Source organism: Alosa sapidissima, chromosome 15, assembly GCF_018492685.1.
Source record: "Alosa sapidissima isolate fAloSap1 chromosome 15, fAloSap1.pri, whole genome shotgun sequence".
In the NCBI taxonomy this organism is placed as follows: domain Eukaryota; kingdom Metazoa; phylum Chordata; class Actinopteri; order Clupeiformes; family Clupeidae; genus Alosa; species Alosa sapidissima.
In genome coordinates, this window is record NC_055971.1 from 20,614,000 (window position 1) to 20,634,455 (window position 20,456).

The 20,456-nt window shown below is 39.8% G+C and overlaps 1 protein-coding gene across 5 annotated transcripts; it reads left to right on the forward strand.

Annotated features, from left to right (window-relative positions):
• Positions 1-10,834: 10,834 nt before the first annotated feature.
• On the forward strand, positions 10,835-19,874 carry fosb (FBJ murine osteosarcoma viral oncogene homolog B). 5 transcript variants are annotated; one of them, XM_042064260.1, is made up of 6 exons: positions 13,247-13,565; positions 13,745-13,902; positions 14,980-15,315; positions 15,510-15,617; positions 15,970-16,269; positions 16,416-19,874. In XM_042064260.1, the coding sequence occupies exons 2-6, from the start codon at positions 13,780-13,782 to the stop codon at positions 16,446-16,448; spliced, it is 900 nt and encodes a 299-aa protein (XP_041920194.1). In that variant the 5' UTR covers positions 13,247-13,565; positions 13,745-13,779; the 3' UTR covers positions 16,449-19,874. The 5 variants fall into 5 exon arrangements, with proteins under 5 accessions (XP_041920192.1, XP_041920191.1, XP_041920194.1 ...); XM_042064259.1 differs by having other exon boundaries at positions 13,248-13,565; positions 17,164-19,874; XM_042064258.1 differs by lacking the exon at positions 13,247-13,565 and adding an exon at positions 10,835-10,918 and having other exon boundaries at positions 15,970-19,874.
• Positions 19,875-20,456: the final 582 nt, after the last annotated feature.

The following is a 20,456-nucleotide window of genomic DNA, read 5'->3' on the forward strand; positions in this document are numbered from 1 at the left end:
GAATGCAAAAAAAAATCTGAGCTTTACTCGTGTCATTTTGACCAGTGCAGAGACCTGCCCCTGCTTGTCGGGACACTTCCAAGTTACAGCGGTTCCATTCAGCAGCTCAACATGTTTCACTGATGGTGTTTGCCAATTGAAGGGTTAGGCCAGTGGAAGAGACCATGTGGGTTTGATTGCACAACTTATTTTCCCATAAAGGACTTTCAGAGACATTTCTCTGTGTAAAAAGGTAGATTCAGGTGAGAGGGAGGTAAGGCAAGATTATGCAGGGGCATATCCCTCAGTTCTGAATCTGTAGCTGGAATAGTAGTATTGAGTTACCAGAAAATTACTTCATAAAAAACACCAAATCTAACTTGACACCGACATAACAAAAGCTACTTGCATACTCAGGTACTGTATGTTTATATGTTTATATGTATGCTTGATTTTATACACCTGTGGCAAGGGATCTGATGAAACCCATGAATACTTAAAAGGTCTGTGTGATTTTCTTGATTGCTTCTTTTAGCAGGTGCTACAAAAAAAACTCACATTCCTCATTATTGTTTGCATCTATAACGAGTGTCTCATCTTCTCCCCTCCCCTCCTAATGAGAGGAAAGCTCTGTGATCTCAATCTCATTAACAGGGTTTGTTTAATTAGCATTCAATCGGAATGCGGAAAGAAATGGGGACCATAGCCCACAGTGATCCTGCAGAATCAGTCCGGTGACATTCCACCACCCCAATGCTTCCATGTAAGTGATTTACACGTTAGCCCTTAGGGATAGCCTACAGCTGCGATGTACTCAGTGACACACCAGTTGGTATCTGTGTGAGGCCCAATCACAAGTTGTAATGTGAGAGTGCAGTCGACTGGCCATCCCCCCACCAGTTCTCACCAAACATTCTGACATGGGGGTGTTCCCAGAAGCTCCCGTCCCATTGTTGGGCCTTTACACCTTGGACACAAAGCAACAGCAGTTGCTCCACCCCCAGACAGACTGGCCTTTGACATGGTCATCAACCAATTAAGAAGTTCTTATTATCACTGGTATAGTTAATAAGTAGTTGAGTTGGTCTTGTTATCTAATGAAGCACTTCTTACATCCCTGCTTATTGTGATACAGCCCAAAGAGGATTTGACAGGAAAGAGAGCTGATTATTAGGCATTCTGATGGTAATGGTGGTGGTGGGCCATCTTTTCTCCACATTTGCTTGTGGTTTACCAACCCAATATTTATGCAGCATGTGAGCCATGGGTGCATCAGTGATTGTTCTGAGCTCGTGTGAATTTTTTTTTGAGGAATGTTGCTGGTCAACCACATAGTCAGTTCCATGTATTGTGATTGGATGATCATAACAATTTGCCTACTGATGATACAATTTGTCTACTGATCATAACAATTTGCCTACTGATCATAACAATTGGAAATGTTTTTCAGAAAAACATAGTTGCGCAATGTCAATGGGAAAGTGCCAGAATTATAATACTCAGGAACATTGACCAGCAACATTGCTCATAAAGTTGTCTTCTGTATCACCAGTTTAAGACTTTTCTCTGTGTCGTGCAGTCCCGTTGTCAACAACAGATAAGAGGAATATTGGCACAAAAATACATTAATGATGAAACTAAATTAATTATGAAAATTTATTAAATTAATGATGAAAATAAATTATGTCAGAGTGCCTAAATCTGTACTAATTAATTGTTGTTTTATGCTACCATACAATTCCCAACAACTTTTTCATTAGGTTTTCATTAATATTTTGTGACATAGGCTGAGAATCTGTGTGATCGTGAACCTGGATTTAGTGAGTGGGAAATGTACGTCAGAAAATTGATTGAATTGATTGAAGATACTTTTTAAATTCATTGTCCATTAAATCCAAGTACATTGGATGTTATTTGTATCAATTTGGCATATTCGCAAGCTGAACATTAATAACACAAATGTCCTGTTTAGCGAGAGGCCTATCTTAGAACGAAGGATTAGAAAGTACAGATCGTGCTGACCACATGCCTTGCTTAATACCATTGGTGGCCTTTCCAGAGATAAAGAAGCTGTCAGATGCCAAACAAGGATGAAAGAGCCGAAACATATCTGTGTGCTTGACCCACGTTCTAGAAGTTGTGAAGGAACATATTTTATTGTCAACAACAGAACCTTGTGATACTGGACTCAATATTATAAGACAATCGTAAAAGAACATGGAGATCAATAATGTCTGTGTACACATGGGCTTTTGCGCCCTCTGGTGGTGCATGTGCTAACACAGGGAAGGAATATACACTGAAAAATGCTGCTGATCATCAATCAGCTTTGACACTGCACTCAATTCCCAAGAATGTTATGGCATCCTCAGTATTTTTTGTTGATTTGACATTTTCATCTTTTAAAACACAGTCGAGTCTGTGTAATACACAGCACTTTGTGTTGTGGGAACACGGCAACAATTTGTTAAAATTGATTAACATTAACATTTTTTAAAAAATATGCAAATCTGTTCATTTCATATTTCACTCTTAGAAATATTTTTTTCCCACCCCTTATACAGACCTGCTCATGCCAATGGTCAACCAGTCTCGATGCCACACAGAAGTCACATCCTGCCTACCATACGCATATGCCCTGAGAGAGGCGGCCAGATGGGCACACGGAGCAGCAGGGGAGGGGGAGGAGGAGGCTGAGGTGACGGAGGAGGTGGAGGTGGTGAGATAGGGGGTGAGAGAGGGGGTGCCGGTGCCACGCAGGAAGGGGGGATTGGCGGCTGGAAACGAGGGCTAATTGTGGAGTGTGAGAACATGGCAGTTTGGTAACATGACAGCTGGCATGGTGAAATTAACAGGAGCGAAGATAGCTTGGGCAGAGACTTTCACAAGGCGATGCTCCTCAAAACGCCTCTGTTCAGACTATCAGACATCAAATGTATTGGAGACAGAGATGTAAGGTAACAAAAACCCAGCAGACAATCCAAGGTGTTGATCTTTCCTCAAGACGAAATATCCCTGTGGCATGCAGAAACCTTAGCAGAAATAGTAGTCATCAGGTGGGAAAGACAGGTAAAGTTGAGTATCATCCGCATAACAGTGAGGCAAATCTGGTTCACCTGAGCTAGTGCTCTGAATAACCACAGCATATAGACCAGAGAGGGTTAAAGCGGAGCTTTAATCAAGGATCTTTGATATAGACCCTTTCAAGAGAGTTCATTATCAGCATCATAGTTGGCCCCACAAGACTTCCTTTTTAACATTCCATATGTTATCTTAATGCAGAGGAAGTAGATTGGGACCCAAATAGAACGTTCAAGCATTGTTTTTGTTTTTATTGTTGAAAGGGTGTATAGGTGGATGTGGTAGAAGGCTAGAGCGCATACATTACTATCACCGTATTCCCCTGAACCATAACATGTCATTAATTTCATAGCTATTAAGAGTTATTGTAATACTAAATTGTACTTCACTGCACTGAAGACCTTCAAGTATATGATGTAAGTGGTACACACTTCAGTCTAAAACCTCAACATCTCTGATGTACACCCTGGAAAAGATTACAGTGATTTTAAATGGCACAAGCAAGGCTACAGCCCATAAACAATTCTTAAGTACGTCCTTCGACCATTCACCATGGATTAATCTGTTGATTTAGGGGTGGAAAATTAAACATTATTTCAAACTCTTTGCATATCAGTGTTCCTATGGTAAAATTCCCCTTACAATGGTCGTCCCTATGTCCCTATATACATATACACAAGGTCAAGGTGCATCTTTGTCTACTTCTTGATCTCTTATTTGTAAACATGTTATTTAACATGTCGAATAACAGTCCATCAATCCATCAATAATGCTTCATTTCCAGAAGCATGCTGTGCAGGCAGATGGTATCCTCTGCTCGACCTGCAGTAATGATCGTGTCTGTTGAGCTTGCCATTCACTTACGTAAGGTTACGCCTCCTCCTGGCCAAGTATAGTAAAGCACCATCAACTGGGTCAAATTCGAAGATGCCAGAGAGATGTCAGAGATGGGCCATGAAGGAAGATGATATACAAAGAAGTTTTGCTTTAATTTTACATATACCTGTAATCTTGGTAACCTCTACATACAAGTATTAATTCACACATAAATACTTTTTAATTTACCCAGTGATGTCTGTTTTCCCATATAAGTTATATTATAGATATTATATAGTTATAAAAATGGTTATTGTGATTTAAGCACTTAAAGACTATACATTTGCACCAAATTCAAGGTTTGTGGTTTAAACAAATGAGTCATTCCAGGCATATCTGGATTTTTTTGCATAAACAAAACAACATATTCAACCCAAAATGTGTGGTTTATTCCGTTTGGACAGAATTTAGATTATTTAGACTAAGGCTATAAACAGCAGACGGACTGATGGAAGTCATATGCTGTAACCTAAAACCTGTGCTTATACAAGCCCCCTCCTTTGTACATCGCAAGATTAAAGTGCAGCGTTCAATTGGCATTTTTGTGGATTACATTCCTGAATACAGCATAGAAATCCTCCATGTGTGCTCTCATAACAATATTGACGAGCTAAATATAAAAACAGATGATCAGCGTAATACTACTGACACCTTCATCTGCCCAGACACCCCCTTCTCATGCACAGGGGGGAAACGAGCCACACTGCAGAGGGTGTGAGAGTGACTTGGGGTGATGTGTCAGCAGCACTGCACGCAGCGTCTCTATTCTTAACACACTGACGCCACACACAGCGTCAGCACGCACACTCTCACTCCTCCTCCTCCGCTAGACTCGTCCTCTTCCTCCCTTCCTCCCTCCCTCCCTCCCTCCCTCACTCTCTCCATCTCATGTCCACCCCCTCCCTTCCTCGCTCTCTCTTTTTTAGTAACAATGTGTCTCAATCATTTCCCCCTCAGCCCCTTTTATACAGTACATGTACCTCCGGAAGATCCTAACTGGCAAACTGGCAGTTGTCCTTCTCCGACAATTATAAACTGGCAATTGTCCTTCTCCGACATCTCTGAAATAGGGCTGCAGCTAACGATTACAATTACTTTAATAATCAATGAATCTGTTGATTATTTTCTCGATTAATCGGGTCATTGTTTGATTGATAAAATGCCGATGGTCAAAATAATGTTGATGAATGTTTCCCAAAGCACAACAACGTTTCCTCAAATACCTTGTTTAGGTCACATGCCAAATATATAAAGTTTACTCCCATGTAAAGCAGAAAATAAATCAGAGGTAAAATCAGAGAATTTTGAGGTCATTTCCTTAAAATAATTACACAAACCGATTAACGATTACCAAAATATGTTGTGATTAATTCAATAGACAACTAATCGAGCAGCCCTACTTTGACGCAACTCTAGTATTCAGTATATGATGAAATATTATTATTTTTTGAAAATCAAGGATCAAGAAAGATGTGTGTTTTTGTGTATGCTTATACCAGTCCACATTACCACATCTGTCTAAGGACAGGAGCCAATGGTAGGACAAGCTTAATGACATATTAGTGGTCAGCATCATAAAACTGTTGCCTAATGACAAATACAGTACTACATGGCCTGGGTCTGACAATGGGTACACATTTTATTGTTTGCTTGGTTGTGTTTGTATATTTATACAACTTCTTTTTTAATGTGTATGTCATTATCCAATCTGTACTGTGGTTAGCTGTTTTTCAATGTATTCTATCAATAACCTTGACCTGATTCACATGAGCAAACAATGTGATCTCATTTAGAGAATAACTGGCATGACTTCTTTGACAAAAAGGTTTTTTTGAACAAAAAGTTAAAAGTCATTGATACTGTGACTGTGACTCAGCATCATAATTAAAATGCACCTGGATTTGCTGATGAAGGAAAGCATGCTCTGATAACTAAAGGGAAAAATATTTGAATGTCACTTCAAACTTATTTAATGTCTATATACATAACTTCTCTCATCACTCAAATAAATGTAAATTAATTTGTCTTAGTAACCATAAGATGTAGGATTTAATAATACCCCAGACAGATGTCATAGTCCTTGTGTCCACTGATTCTCCTCATACTAACTACGCACGTCTTGGTCCCAGTGTGGGCCACTTTTGACATGCAGTGATGCAGTCTGCTGTTGTAAGTCGGGGGTGGGGGCAAGATTAGCATCCGTGAATAGCATGTAGGTGTAGGTGTCTCAGGAATAGGGGGCTGTGGAAGTCATGGAGCCATAATAACCAAACAGATGCAGCCTTAGCCAATGGATTGTATGGAGGTCTTGGAGGATAATTCTGAGTTGATACAAGTCATCAGAACTGATGTGTATAATGGGGATGACCAGATATAAGTAAGTAAGTATAGTAAGTATACTTAGTATAAGTATATATACTATACTATACTTATACTAAGTATACTTACTATACTTAGTATACTTAATATATAGTATACTTAGTATAAGTATATATACTCTTTTGATCCCGTGAGGGAAATTTGGTCTCTGCATTTAACCCAATCCGTGAATTAGTGAAACACACACAGCACACAGTGAACACACAGTGAGGTGAAGCACACACTAATTCCGGCGCAGTGAGCTGCCTGCTACAACAGCGGCGCTCGGGGAGCAGTGAGGGGTTAGGTGCCATGCTCAAGGGCACTTCAGCCGTGGCCCACTGGTCGGGGCTCAAACCGGCACCCCTCCGGTTACAAGTCCAGAGTGCTAACCAGTGGGCCACGGCTGCCCCAAATATACTGAGACATTGCAACTTGGACTGTCTATCTTGCCTTTAGACTGATCTTGCCTGTTTTGTTGTCATGAATGCAGTCACGTTTTGTTTCAATTTGCTCCAGGGATTTAAAAAAAATAAATATTTAAATCTCAGTTGGACTCTAAATAAAGGACATTAAAAATGTGAAATCCTGGAGGCTTTTGGTACAGTGTTCTTTTATTCTTTATTCTACAATACATATCAAGCAGCATGTTTTGTCTGCTTATTTGTAGTATATAGATAACGTTATCTCGTGAAGCTCAATATGGCTAAGCCATGGAAAAGATTGTGTATGTTTGCGTAAGGACCTGCTCTGGTCTAGACTACATCACCTCTGACTGATATGTTCATGTGTTTCCGCTGCCTATCACAAGCAAAACCATCACATCATTTCTATTCAGAATTATGAAATAGGAGGGATCATAGGGTTATGTATGTATTTAGAAATAAAATAATTCACCACTCTTAACCCTATTCAGCAGATTCTGTTTGTTTATGTTTGCCTACTTTTACAATTATTGCTGCCTGCAGTTTATGTCAAAATAACTTTTTTCTCGAGACCAAAACGAACGTCAATTTCAAGAATTTCATGAGCTGCTGAAATTTTAAGACTGGGCAAAGACTGACTCAGTGAGTGAGTCTGATGTGTTGGACATACTGTCAAGAAATATGGTGAATCTTAATGAATACATCACCACATAGTCCTGTGCTGAAATGTCAAGAGATGACACCAAACAAAGACTCAACTATATGAATCCGACTAATCTGACAAAACTGAACTTTAGCACAATTTGAGTCATTTGCTAACATTTTCTAAAATGTCAGTTAGTTCCCTATCATTTATCAAACCGTTTTCAAGTTTGAAATTGACAGATGTGTACAGTCACATCATGTACAGAACTAAAAAAAAGACCACAAGGTGTCACTGTTGCCCACATATAAATATATTGGCTTGCATTTTTGGAAGCATGTGAGATGCAGTTAGGGGAAATCACTCACATCCTGACAGGCCATCTGTACATGTAAATGGCCAGAACGGTATCAATGTGTATGCGTGTTCTGCATTTCTGGTGTCTTCTAAAACGATGCTCTTCAGATTTACAATTTTGTTACGTGCAGAGTAAAACTGTTTGATAGCACAATGAGCAGATCAGATGGAAGTAATCACGGAACTGACAGATCTCTGATGTTTCCTAATCTGTATTTAACCACTGTTTACCACTGTTGATGCTATTCAAATGTACATGATGATGCTCTTAAAGATGGTTATGTGTTACTCAAACTATAAAAGGAACTCTTCATTGTAAGTTACATTCTCTGTTGTCATATGAAAATCCAGGTCTTCTACACTTAATCAAACTGTCATAAAGGCAAAGAGATTGTTCCATGTACCCAGACAATGTAGTCAAAAAATGAATGGAGTTTGATGGCCTAGTTGATTTTTTCAACTAGCCTACAACAATCATACTTCACTTTTGGTCTTTTAGCTTTGTTTTCACAAATATAGACCAAGTGCCAGACTTTCCGATCAGCAGTTACAGAATCCTTTAGTCTTATTTAGACTTACCATTTCTCAAGTCACAAGATGCAACTTTATCACAGAGGCTATTTGGTCCACATCTATGTGGTCAGACTTAACTGGTGATATTGCATGCATGCAAAAAAATGTCCCACTCAAATAAATAGAGTAGTCAATGACACAAAAATAATGGAATAGATACTGAAAAGGAACAGGAGATTAAACTATTTATTAACACATTTTCATTGCAGTTCGGTACAAGTTAATTCTGTGCTTGAAATAGGCCTATACATTCCCGTAATTAGCACAGTATTACTAAAACTAAAACAATCCAAAAATAAAAAATTGTATTGTTCTAAACCATTCTTATTTTAAGTAGACTCAATATACTATCTCTGATTCAAAATGATGACTACTGATTCCTGCCCCTGGTGACAGTGCGTTAAGGTAGAGTAACACTTCACAACACACAACTGAGCCAGCCTAAAAACTATTTGCTGGGATCTAACATAATTGTTTATCAGCATTACAACATGAAGTTCATGTCATCATAAAAATACCCGTCCATGTGGCATGAACATAACATTACCACATACTTGTGCTAGAATTCAATACACAGCGGTGTACAAAATGCTCTGGAAGACGGACATATTGGCTCCATAAGGTATAGGCTCTTGCATACATCTCTGCCCAGTCATAAGGCTGCGTGAGAAACTCTCACTGAAGCCTTACTACTCTATTTATATATATGGTGCAGACCACAGCTGTCACCGTATAACCTGTGTGGATGGCATATTTTGTGAAGCCAGTAGCACAAAGCTGCTTGGGGGACCTTGTAAGATTCATTCAGCTGTTTTACTTATAGTATAGTCTGGCTGACACTAGACCACTTCTCAAATCTGAATTGAGATTGAGAATGGTCTCCCTTTCATTTCCGATTTCCAAGGGGAGTAACCACAAATTAAATTAAACTTAAATTGGTATAATAAACTATTAATCAAATCTTTTCAGTAGAACAGCACATATCTTTCTTGTAAACAAAGGTTTTAAATATGATGACACGCTCTCTGTTCAAATGAACTCTCTCCATGTTAATCTCACCACCTAAAATTAATCTGATAAATGTGCTGTGTGGTACACTTTGTAAGCAGTGACTTGATCTGAGGGTGGCAACTAAACACAAGTCCACACAGTCATTTCTGTCATTCTTGCACAGCAAAGGGTGAAGGCCTCTGATAACTTGTTACAAACAGGCATTTCCAATCGGGATATCTGAATAGATAGACAAATTACTAAATTACTCTCCGGCTGGTCAGCACAAATTTGACTGCTCACTAACGTGTGTGTGTGTGTGTGTGTGTGTGTGTGTGTGTGGAAGGGGTGGAGGTTGAACAAGAAAAATATAGATTTTTTTTAGATACTATTACATGTGCCACAATTGAGGGTCATCAACATTAGCGGTATTAAAACATTAAAAACAATATGATAAAATAAAGTACCCACAAGTCACTGCTCATCAGCCACCTTGGTGTTGTAGGACTCCAAGGCAAGCATGTGGTGCAGTGTGGGGCAGGGGCAGATCTGTCTGGGCATGTCTTGGACCAAAACAAAAAACCTGTTTCCTGGCTGCTACAGATTTGGACACCTGAACAGTGTCAGAACAATTAAACTGCAAGTGAGTCAGACCGTAAAAGGCTTATCCCTATACCTTTGCCCAACTGTAGGGATCTGCCATTATCCTTTAATCTTTGTCCATTTTTATTGGTGGTAGGCCTGCAAATTGTGATAAGTGCATACCGCCACCTAATGCTCCTACCATTCCATTGAGTTAAATTCAAGAATTAAAAACATGTATCCCTAAAAGAAAAGAAAGGACCACAAGCTCCAAATGGCCCCTTCATATTGCAATACTGTAGCCTGGTGAAACTCTGGGCAACCTTCCTCCTGCACCTCTTCGCTCCACCACATGCAAAGGGACAAAGGGACTAAAACAGGACATGCTGAACTGTTCCTTCTGATGAACATCACACACATTCCCTAACCCATACACATCTGTCTAAAATCAAAAACCACATTCCCCCATATTACAGGCTGTTCAAATGGAAAGGGGGTTTTGCTGGATTTAGGGGACTTTGGGGATAGCCAAGTCCACTCCACATTATATTAAAAATACTGAATCTAAACACAACACACCCTGTGGAGTCTAATCTTCTCTACCTATTCAAGGGCCTTATTTTTTGCGTTCTATTTTGTTTTGTTGTTAATAAGGAGGCACGGGCCACTTGGTGAAAATATTGTCATATAGCAAGATATCTATGTGTTATTACAATAACCTATTTTATCCAGGAAAATATTCCAAAAACCGTTCCTTCTAAATGTCAAGTGTTCGTAATCTATCAGTGGAAGGTAGAGATTACTTGCATTCGTTGAGAACTGTTTAGGCTTTGCATGCTTTTTGTTTGGAGTGATAGAGCCTAAACGCAGCCCTAACTGATCACATTTGCATTTGCGTTGCAAACTACATAACATAAAGCATGTTGCTAGGCACTGTATCAACATTGCAATACCCCCAAACAAATGGTACATAACACCTGGCAAAATGCTTTCATGTAGTGACAGATTCTATGCTTGAATAACAAACGTGCATGTAGGGTAATTGAATAGCCGGGTAAGTGTTTACAGTACAACTATTTTCTAGGAACTATTCCTTAACCGGAAACGAGAAAATACATGTTTGACGTTGTTTGTTGGCTGGCCAAACATCACCACGCACAAGTTATTTAGCCAACACAATGATAGGTCGGTTACTATGTAGTACAATGAAACGTTAATAACACAGTGAATAGCTAACGTTACCTTGACAATAACTATTGGCAACGTAATGTATCACACACATGTCCAATAACCAGATACCCCTTGCCTTTCATAATCTCACATAACAAGATAAGATAACGTTAAAGTTAGCTGTCGAGACGAATTGTTGTATGTTAGCATAACGTTAGAGTATCATGCTAACGGTAACGTTAGCATTATCGACACTCTAGCTAACTGTTAACAAGCAATACTCGCAACCCGATGTTTCCTTACTGTTGTCTTAGTGTTCACACTTTAAAAACAGCTAGCTAACGTTAACACTTTACGCTATGCGATGACAGCGAATTGCTCTCCTATAAACAAACAAATAATTTACACTCTCAGTATTCTTGGCCTTCCGTCCAAAAATTCCGCATAAAATGCACAGAAATAAAACAGTGTCTCAGACCTACAGTCGCCTGCATTCAACTTTGATCTTCGATTCTGCTCTTATCAAACACGGGCCAGTAGACAGAACAGGCCTCGGTTCATGTGTCTCCTCCCCTTGCAGTTACCACGGAAACCAGTTGCTAGGCAACAAAACACAAAAAAAGACCAAAATCTGAACGTCCTTCGTCAGACGTGCTGGAACGGCGTTTCCAAGGCGACGGAAAGCCATACACATATTATGCAGAATGGAAGAACCACACTTGCATAGCATGGTTTTGTAACTTTAAGCTGACACGACCACATGTTTTCGCATTTGTTTTACTTTATGTACAAAGTTGAGTAGTTCACACATATATGAGACAATCAGCTAGCGAGATATTGTACAGGCGGGAGGGTATTCGTAGTGTTATTTATTCTAGTCCTGTCACTAGCAAGTAAGTTAGCGATAACGTTAACGTTAGTGTAGCCTACACACAAACACTGCTAGCAAGGTAATGTTAACTCAGCGATAATTAGCAGATTAGCAAAAGGTCGCTATGGAATTGTAGTTTTAAATTAGATATAAAAAAAATCTGGTAGCGATATTACTCATCTCCGAGTACTGGACAGAAAACACATCATTGCTGACGTCCTGTCGCTGAGTAATTCATACGTTCCTCGCGCCCAAACTTTGGTTCAGCATGTCCTCACTATGACATTTTATTATAAGGTTTTTGTAATGTCTCCAGATTTTGTTGTCGTATGTCTCTCGTAAGCCCCCGTGCGAACTCCCACTGTACAGATTGTCTTTAATTCCCACATAAATGTATGGCAATGAATGAATCATGAGCTGATGATGCTTCCAATGACAGCATTTTTGTAGCCTACTCGTCACGACAGTCCATATGTCCTAGGCTACCGAAGAAATCCCCTTGCTTTGTAAAATAGTATCTATATCTATCTATCTATCTATCTATCTATCTATCTAGGCTATCTATCTATCTATCTATCTATCTATCTATCCTCTTCGAAGAACATAGGCCTACCTATTAGGTGACATCCAAGGTTGACGGATGGAGCTATCCATTTAGGCTACTGTAGTTCCCAAAGCTATGCAAGTTCAGACAAGGGAAGTCCTCGTCGAGTGGCCTGGGAGAATTTTTGTTTGGACATTTACAGTGGGAGTTCCTGATTTTCAAGACTGCCCTCCTCTCGAAGAGTAGCCCAGCAAGCAGTTTCCCACATAATGTCAACATAGGGATATCCTAGGCTACATTCCCGTTGTTCAATAGAAATTGCATTTTGCAATTGGTTGTTTTTTTATTTGGGATTTTTATATAGTCTAGTTAACCTAGGGTATGAGAGATCAATCTCGGCCCCTTAACAAGAAATATTACTTTAGACATACTTTCACGACCAACGTTCTTTTTTATTAGGCTACTGATTTGTGGGGAAATATGTTTCAGGGGAGAATGTTATTGTTAGGCCGGTGATGCATTTAAATGCTACATTCTTTTCCAGGCTCGTGGGATAGACTATATTTTTAGATTTTAAGATAATAATAAGTCAGACTATTTCTTAATAGTGTCTAAGACAATAGTCATATATATCACTGCCGTGGTAGAAAAGTAGCTATTTCTGCCAGCGAGTACTCGATCGGAGAGGGATTCCCTCAACGTCATTACCTAGGATACAGAAAACAAAACAAAGCTAGACAATACCATATTTGGGTATGTACGTCACTTCGGAAATCCCGAGGGCGGGACTAGGGGATACTACTTTACAATAGGCTTACTCCAGCGCTCTCACACACTTTCATTCATAGTTGAACCGCTACAGAACATTGAAATCATATGCTTGCACAGACACAACTCGCGGAATATTATGGAGTTTTAAGAGAAGAGATTCTGAGAAGAAATACCGCGGACATTGAAACGGATGTCTTATTTTCATGCGAAGGGACGTTATCGCAGAGGGTCTGGAATTTTGAGCGAGATTGATTCAGCAAGGAAAGTGGATTGCCTTTTGGGTTGCAACTTTTCGGAAATAAAGCCAATATATCTTGACAAAGAATTTGAAGAACATTTGTCAGGGTAAGTAGCCTAAGTTATATGCAAGAGAGATAATGTGACTGTTGCGAAAACCAAAGACGTTACACTGCTGAAGCTAATGTGTAGGCTAAGCCTTTGGTGTTCGCGACTTAGTGCATGTTGAGTTTTCTTTCTTTATTTTATAAGGGGAGTTCTCATCACATTTACACCTATAATCATAGGCTAGGTGTCCCGGTCTCTCGGCTCCGCCGGGGAAATGTTCCAAGGGTTCCCCGGAGACCTTGATACCGGCTCCCGTGGAAGTTCCTCTCCTTCTCTTGAGTACCTGTCATCTGTGGACTCCTTCGGGAGTCCGCCGACCACTAGCGCTCCTCCTCAAGTGAGTTTTAATTTTAATTTTTTGTCTGATATGCATGTGGTATGTTTCCTGTTGCCATCGAGACTGGTCACTGTTTAGAAGCGAACGTTTGTTGCATAATTTTACATTTACATTAGCTTCTCTGTAGGTTTACCCTACTGTTTGCAAGAGTTGCACACTTCATAGTAAAGCAGTGCGTATTGGCAGCTTACATGGATAGCATTAATAAAGGCCTAGGGCTACAGTATACAGTTCATCAAGTTTATATTTTTGTTTCAAGAGTAGCAAGATGTTGTTTGTGAAATTGAGAGAAACATTTTCCAGGTATGTTAACTTATCTGTTAATCTTCATACAAGTCGCGCTTAGCAACTTCATAGGCTTTAAACACATAAGGTAGGATGACTAGACTGGAACTCCGACGTACTGTACGTACACACCACCCTCGCTGTCCTCGCTCGCGTTTCAGGCTGCGCTATGACGTAAATGCGTTCTATTTTGGAGTGTTACGTCGGGTTGCTAAGGGGAACACCGTGGGTGTGACGATGGGAGGAGTAGAAAGGCAGTAAAGAGGAACTACTCCAGAGCAGCGATTGGCTATTGTGTATTCCTCAAAGCTGTACGTCATTGATCCTGACACGTTTTACATGAATATTAATTTAAAAACTGACGCTGGCATCGCCTCAGTTCTAAATAAAGCTGGGACATGTTTAGAAAGCTGTGTGCGTATTGTGTAGTAGTAGGCCTTGCAACCCAGTGGATGTGCCTCTATTTTTAACTGTTGTGCAGCCTGCTTTAATATCCGTGATTTAGGCTATTATATATTTATAATACATAATTCAATTAAGTGGATACATCTAAAATATGAATAAAATGAGATTTCCATATGATATTCTGTGCCATGAATAAACTGAGCTGTTACCCATTTAGATTTAGCAGTAGGCTAATCAAAATGTATTTTAATCAGCTATAATAATTTAAACCATAACACCAGTGACTTAATAGGCTATTCATCCTCCACATATCCTTAATGTTTCAGTGTTACAAAAAATTGCAGTGCTGCTTTCAAGGTTCTTTGCTTATTTTCCTGTGTCTCTCAGGAGTGTGTATCAACTGCTAGTGGTGTTGGTGCTGGCAGTGGGACAGCTAGCAGTGGAGCAGGGGTGGAAATGCCAGGTTCGTTTGTGCCTACGGTGACCGCAATCACCACCAGTCAAGATCTGCAGTGGATGGTGCAACCCACACTCGTCTCTTCAGTTGCCCCTGGCCAGAGTGACGCAGGAGCGTCCACTATGACCCAGCCAGGGGCCCTGGACCCTTATGATCTACCGGGACCCAGCTTCTCTTCTGGGTCTGGATTCACTCCACCAAGTTCTGACACTCCGGGTCCAGTTCGTCCATCTCGGGCTCGCAGCCGACGCAGTCGGGAGGAGAGCGTATGTCTGACCTAAATGTTTAGGGATCACTGCAAGTAACATAGATGCTAATGTCTGTGACAAGTTAATGAAAGCAGAGGCCTACAGATCAAAGTTGTATTTGATTGTATTTTGTTTCAAATATGAGGGGGTTTATGCATGCATGTTGCTGAAGAAAGGGGGAAGAGGAGTGATGTCAAATGTCTTACTTTCAGTTGACACCAGAGGAGGAAGAGAAAAGAAGAGTGCGACGGGAACGAAATAAACTTGCTGCTGCCAAGTGCCGCAATCGACGGCGTGAGCTTACAGACCAGCTCCAGTCTGTAAGTGATATCGTTCTTTCTGCCAGATGACCTCACACAAGTCACCAGAGTGTTCATCAGTAGAATTATTCATAAATACGTCATAAATTACACAAACATACTTGATATTACATGATTGGTAATAGAGGAACATTGTAATTCATGAGTAGTTCAGACACTGTATAAAGATGCTAATGTGAAATATAGATTTACATTATACTGACACTTGTTTGAAGGAAATACAGCCTCCAAAAACTCCAAAAAAGTCAAAAAACTGTCCTTTTATCGCCTATATTTTAAATGTTTGCTTGAAGCATGACAATGCAATAATTCAGATATTATCTCTACACCACTGTTTTTGCCATTCCCTCAGGAGACAGACATATTGGAGGAGGAGAAAGCCGAGCTAGAGGCGGAAATATCCGAGCTTCAGAAGGAGAAGGAGCGCCTGGAGTTTGTCCTGGTGGCCCACCAGCCAAGCTGCAAGATCCCCTACCAGGACCAGCCATCAGTGCCTCTCCAGCAGACACCTGTCCACCCGCCACTGACCACCGCCGTCTCGGTGGTGGGCCTGACTGTGAAGGAGGACTCTTTCTACCTGCCCCCTGCCTACTCGTCACACCACCAGACGTCTACGGAGACGCAGCAGCTGCAGCCGGGGATGATGCAGGAGGTAGCCTTTTCTAGTTCTTTCTATGGGCAAGTTGAGCTGGCACAGGGCAGCCCATGTCCTGTTGCCACTGCTGCTGCTGGTGGTGGTGGTAACAACCCAGACGCCGGCTGCTACAACTCCTCATATACATCTTCATTTGTGTTCAGCTACCCAGAGGGAGCTTGCGGGGCCAGCGCTAACCAGTGGACCAGCAGTAGTGATCAGTCATCTGACTCCTTAAACTCTCCCTCACTTCTAGCTCTCTGAATGATGCCCAGTCTACTTACTCCATATCCCAGAATTCATATGCTCCAGCATACATTATTTTAGCCACAGTGGCTTATGGGAGGAAAAGTGCTGCACTTGGTGAAATTTTAATCCAATGGGTTGATTTTCAGAACCCAATTATTACACCCTATGCCATTGCTTGGCATGCCTAGGTTGACTTCTAGGTTGTCAGGGTAACGTTAGTCCTCTCTCTATTCAGATTTAATTCAGATGCATTTCTGTGATAAAATTCATGGCCTCTCTTCTCACAAGCTGTAGGTACATACACACACAGGCACACAGACACAGACACACACACACACACACACACACACACACACATCCATGTGCTCCTCTTGTTGCCATTTTGTGTTTTCTTCAGTTTACATTATTATCTCCAACGCTGCCTGTTAGCGGAATGTGTTTGATGAGAAGTGAGGAAAAGGGGACTTGTAATTGGGTTATATTGATTTAGGCATCACTTCAAACTTCTCTCTTTGCATCTCTTGATTTGTCAAAGGCTGGAACTTGGAATTATGGGAACATTTTTTCTGCCTTTTTTTCTTGTCTTTCCTTGCAGTTTCTATCTGCCGCATCTCCATCTGTTTCTCCTATCTCCTGTCTTTTTGTCTCTGCTTCTCTTTGAAGTCCTCCACATGTGAGAACCCAACGACTCCCGACAGCCCCTGGGATCTTGACTGAGCTCCAGCCTCCTCAGAACCACTCCTTCCCCAGCATGGACCTGCACACTGAGGATCCTTGGAGCTTTTCACTCCAAACTGACCAATTAGGAACATTAAACCAGAGAGGGGGGAATCCACATCCACAGCAACTGACATACAAAATAGTAGGACTCTGCTACACGATGACAGGTCAAACGGATGAGATGAGATGTTTTCTCTTCATCTCTGGGTCTGCTGGATAGTCACCTTATTTCAACCAGCCAAGCTGATCTGTTTTCACAGATGATGTGAGCATTCCCAAGAAAAATAAGGCTTCAGTAGACTTGGAGCCAAGAATGAAATATAGCAAAAATGAATATATTAATAAAACTATTTTTAAAAAGAAATGATCAATGTCCCTCAGTATCGGGAAAGGCTGAAAAGTTGTGCTGTCCACAGGTCTCGGTGATTTTGTGTATAGTTCTTCTGTGTTGTATATTACTGTTTTCTGTTGTTATTGTGTATTACAATGATAGTGTTAAACTTGACTGAAAAAAGAGGCATAACAGATGGTTAGGTGTTTCTTTATTGTTACTTCACAAGAGAACCCCTATTTGCTGATTGATTTCATGCAGGTGACATGCTGTGACATGTTGGAAGACAAAAAGTATTTAAGGGGTCTGGGAGAGAGCCCCTTTGCCTTTAGATAGGTGGCCTTTGTGATTCTGTGGTCTATTACAGGTTGCTGTTAACCTTGCGAGTAGATTTTTGGCTCTGCAGTGATTTTCTGTTGCAGGCTTGTAGGCTTACTGAAGTCTATACTTGTCAGTTTATTTCCTCAGAATAATACTCCAATGGTAAACCTAAAAAAAAAACATTTAATTAGAATTGTTAAAGAAACCTTTCTATGTGTGTGTGTTTTGACAAATCCTTGGTTTTAGAACATGAGGTAAAACTGACCTCCCATAGACAGCAACATTATATTCTCGTATTAAACTTCTAATGGCAAGATGTAATATACACACAAACAGTTAGGCTCTCATCACGAACATCATGAGACCCAATCAAGAACTGAATGCATGTAACCTTATAATATGCTCGAGTATTCCTCTGCTTTGCACTCAAATTAATGTTGTGGGTGGTGATATGTGTCTGTATATCCCTTTCATTTGATTTGAGAAGGTGGAATTGATTGGTTGTTGCCAGGTAGACAAACCAGCATAGTAAAAGGTAATTGGAGCAATTAAGCTATGGTTAGAAGACTTTCTGATTCTTGTTTATGCTGCAAGTGTGTTAAAATGTGTATTAATTAATTAATTCTGAAATTATAGTCTACTGCTAAGCCATGTTTGAATCCTGTCAATTTTCTCTAACTCTAAAACCATGCATTTGAGAAACTACACCAGAACCATATTATTTTTGTCATGACCACAGAATGACATGTTTTACCTTTGTGTTTAAGATTTAACATTGGAATATTTCTTTAAGGAAGTTACTGAGGGAAAGCACAAAAAAGTTAGACACAAGAAGGAGAGTGTCTTTAAATATGGATCCTTTATTTTCCTGTGAATTGTTATTATTATTAAGTTTATTTTGAACATTTAAATGTTTGAGTGTTGATATGAAATTTTGTAATACCTTTGTTCCATCCATTTACTTGTGCCATTGCTGCCGAATAGATGATTTTTATTTTTAGCCTTACAGTAGTTTCTTTGTCTACTGTTGTCATTTTTATTAAGATAATTTCATCTGGTTTGGTCTGGCAACTTAAGAGGTTATTTTGTCCACTAAGCCTTTTTATGTCAAAAATATAGGTTTATATGCATGTGTGTATATATTTATATTCACACAAATATGCTAACATATGGTATATATATATTGTAAAAAATGAATATTTGAATATATAAAATTGCTATTTTTGTCAATGAATGAAAAAAAAAATGGGGTAAACAGTTCAAGTTTGTCTGATTTCAATGAAGATATTTTTCTCACAGAAAAAAAGAACTATAACCTCCCCTTTCCTCAAAATGAGAAGCACCACTGCCTTATCCGTCTATGCACAATAACACATATAGCTAGCTATACATTCATGGTTGCATGACATTATTGTCAAAAGTTATAAATGTATATGTGATTTTATACTGCTATCTTTGTTCTCCTGTAAGTTTGGTTTACTGAAAATTGGTCCAGTCGGCTAATATATCTATAGCCTATAACAGAAGAATGGTTAATGACACCGTTAGAATGTGACTATTGTTATTGGAAGATGGGGGTTTTTACAGTGGAAAAATGGCATCCTATAAATGGGTCATTTTGGGTTGAATTTATGGATCAACAGCACACATGCTGACCAAGGTTGAACCCATGTTTTCAGATTGGGATTTTTTCTAGATGGTTTGCCTCAGATGTTGCCATGTATTTTGGGGCAAAATAAACATAAAAAGACCCTCAATATAACGTGAAGAAATACAAATCCAATTTATTTGGGAGTTTTTTTTGTCAGTTTTTGGAAAATATTTGAATGTTTTATGTTAAAGACATCAGTTATTTTTTTTCTTCTGTATTACTGTAAAGCATCCTGCCAGTAGGTGTTTGACACAAAAGGACTGAGGGGAAAAAAATGAACTGGGTTTGTTCATCATTATCATTACAATATCTTGGATGGAAAAATAAATACCCATGTCTGGGTTAACAGTACTGCTGATGACACCTTGATACTTCCCTCTCTTCCTATGTGAATAGCACTTAAGTGAACAGATGCCTATACTGTTAAAGGCCTTTTGATATTACAGTCAGAGGTTCAGTGCAGGCAGAAGATTCTTAAGTGGCGCAAAGAACAAAAAGCATTTAGCTTCAGGTGTGGTATCAGGCGCCAGATTGGTGAAGGTTTTAAACCCACTAATTGGTTCACCCAAACTCACATACAAAGATCAATGTGGACAAAAAAGTCCCCCATTTCTTATTTCAAGTCAACAGAAACACATGAGACCTAAGATATTGTGGGCACACAATGGCTACCTCGTGGTTCTTGGAAATCTGACAAGAATCGGAGCAGCCAGCTAATGTTATTTGGAGACATCCCCTTATTTTGAATTCAAAAGCCGATTTTCACTAATTTTCCTTTGATCTTTATTCGATCCCTCTCATTGTGGACCTACTCACATATGCCATCTGCTGCCTTTTTATAGTATTGCAGCAATGTATTTGCACATATCAGAGTGGTCTCCAAGCCCACAAACTAGCTCCCCACTTGTTTCTGAGTAACACAGTCACAGCAGG

Excerpts from the sequence above, each read along its gene's own strand:
- fosb (XM_042064258.1), top strand. The coding sequence starts at position 13,780 with ATGTTCCAAGGGTTCCCCGGAGACCTTGATACCGGCTCCCGTGGAAGT. Across the intron at positions 15,316-15,509 it reads GACGCAGTCGGGAGGAGAGC|TTGACACCAGAGGAGGAAGA; the intron begins GTATGTCTGACC and ends TCTTACTTTCAG. Across the intron at positions 15,618-15,969 it reads TTACAGACCAGCTCCAGTCT|GAGACAGACATATTGGAGGA; the intron begins GTAAGTGATATC and ends CCATTCCCTCAG.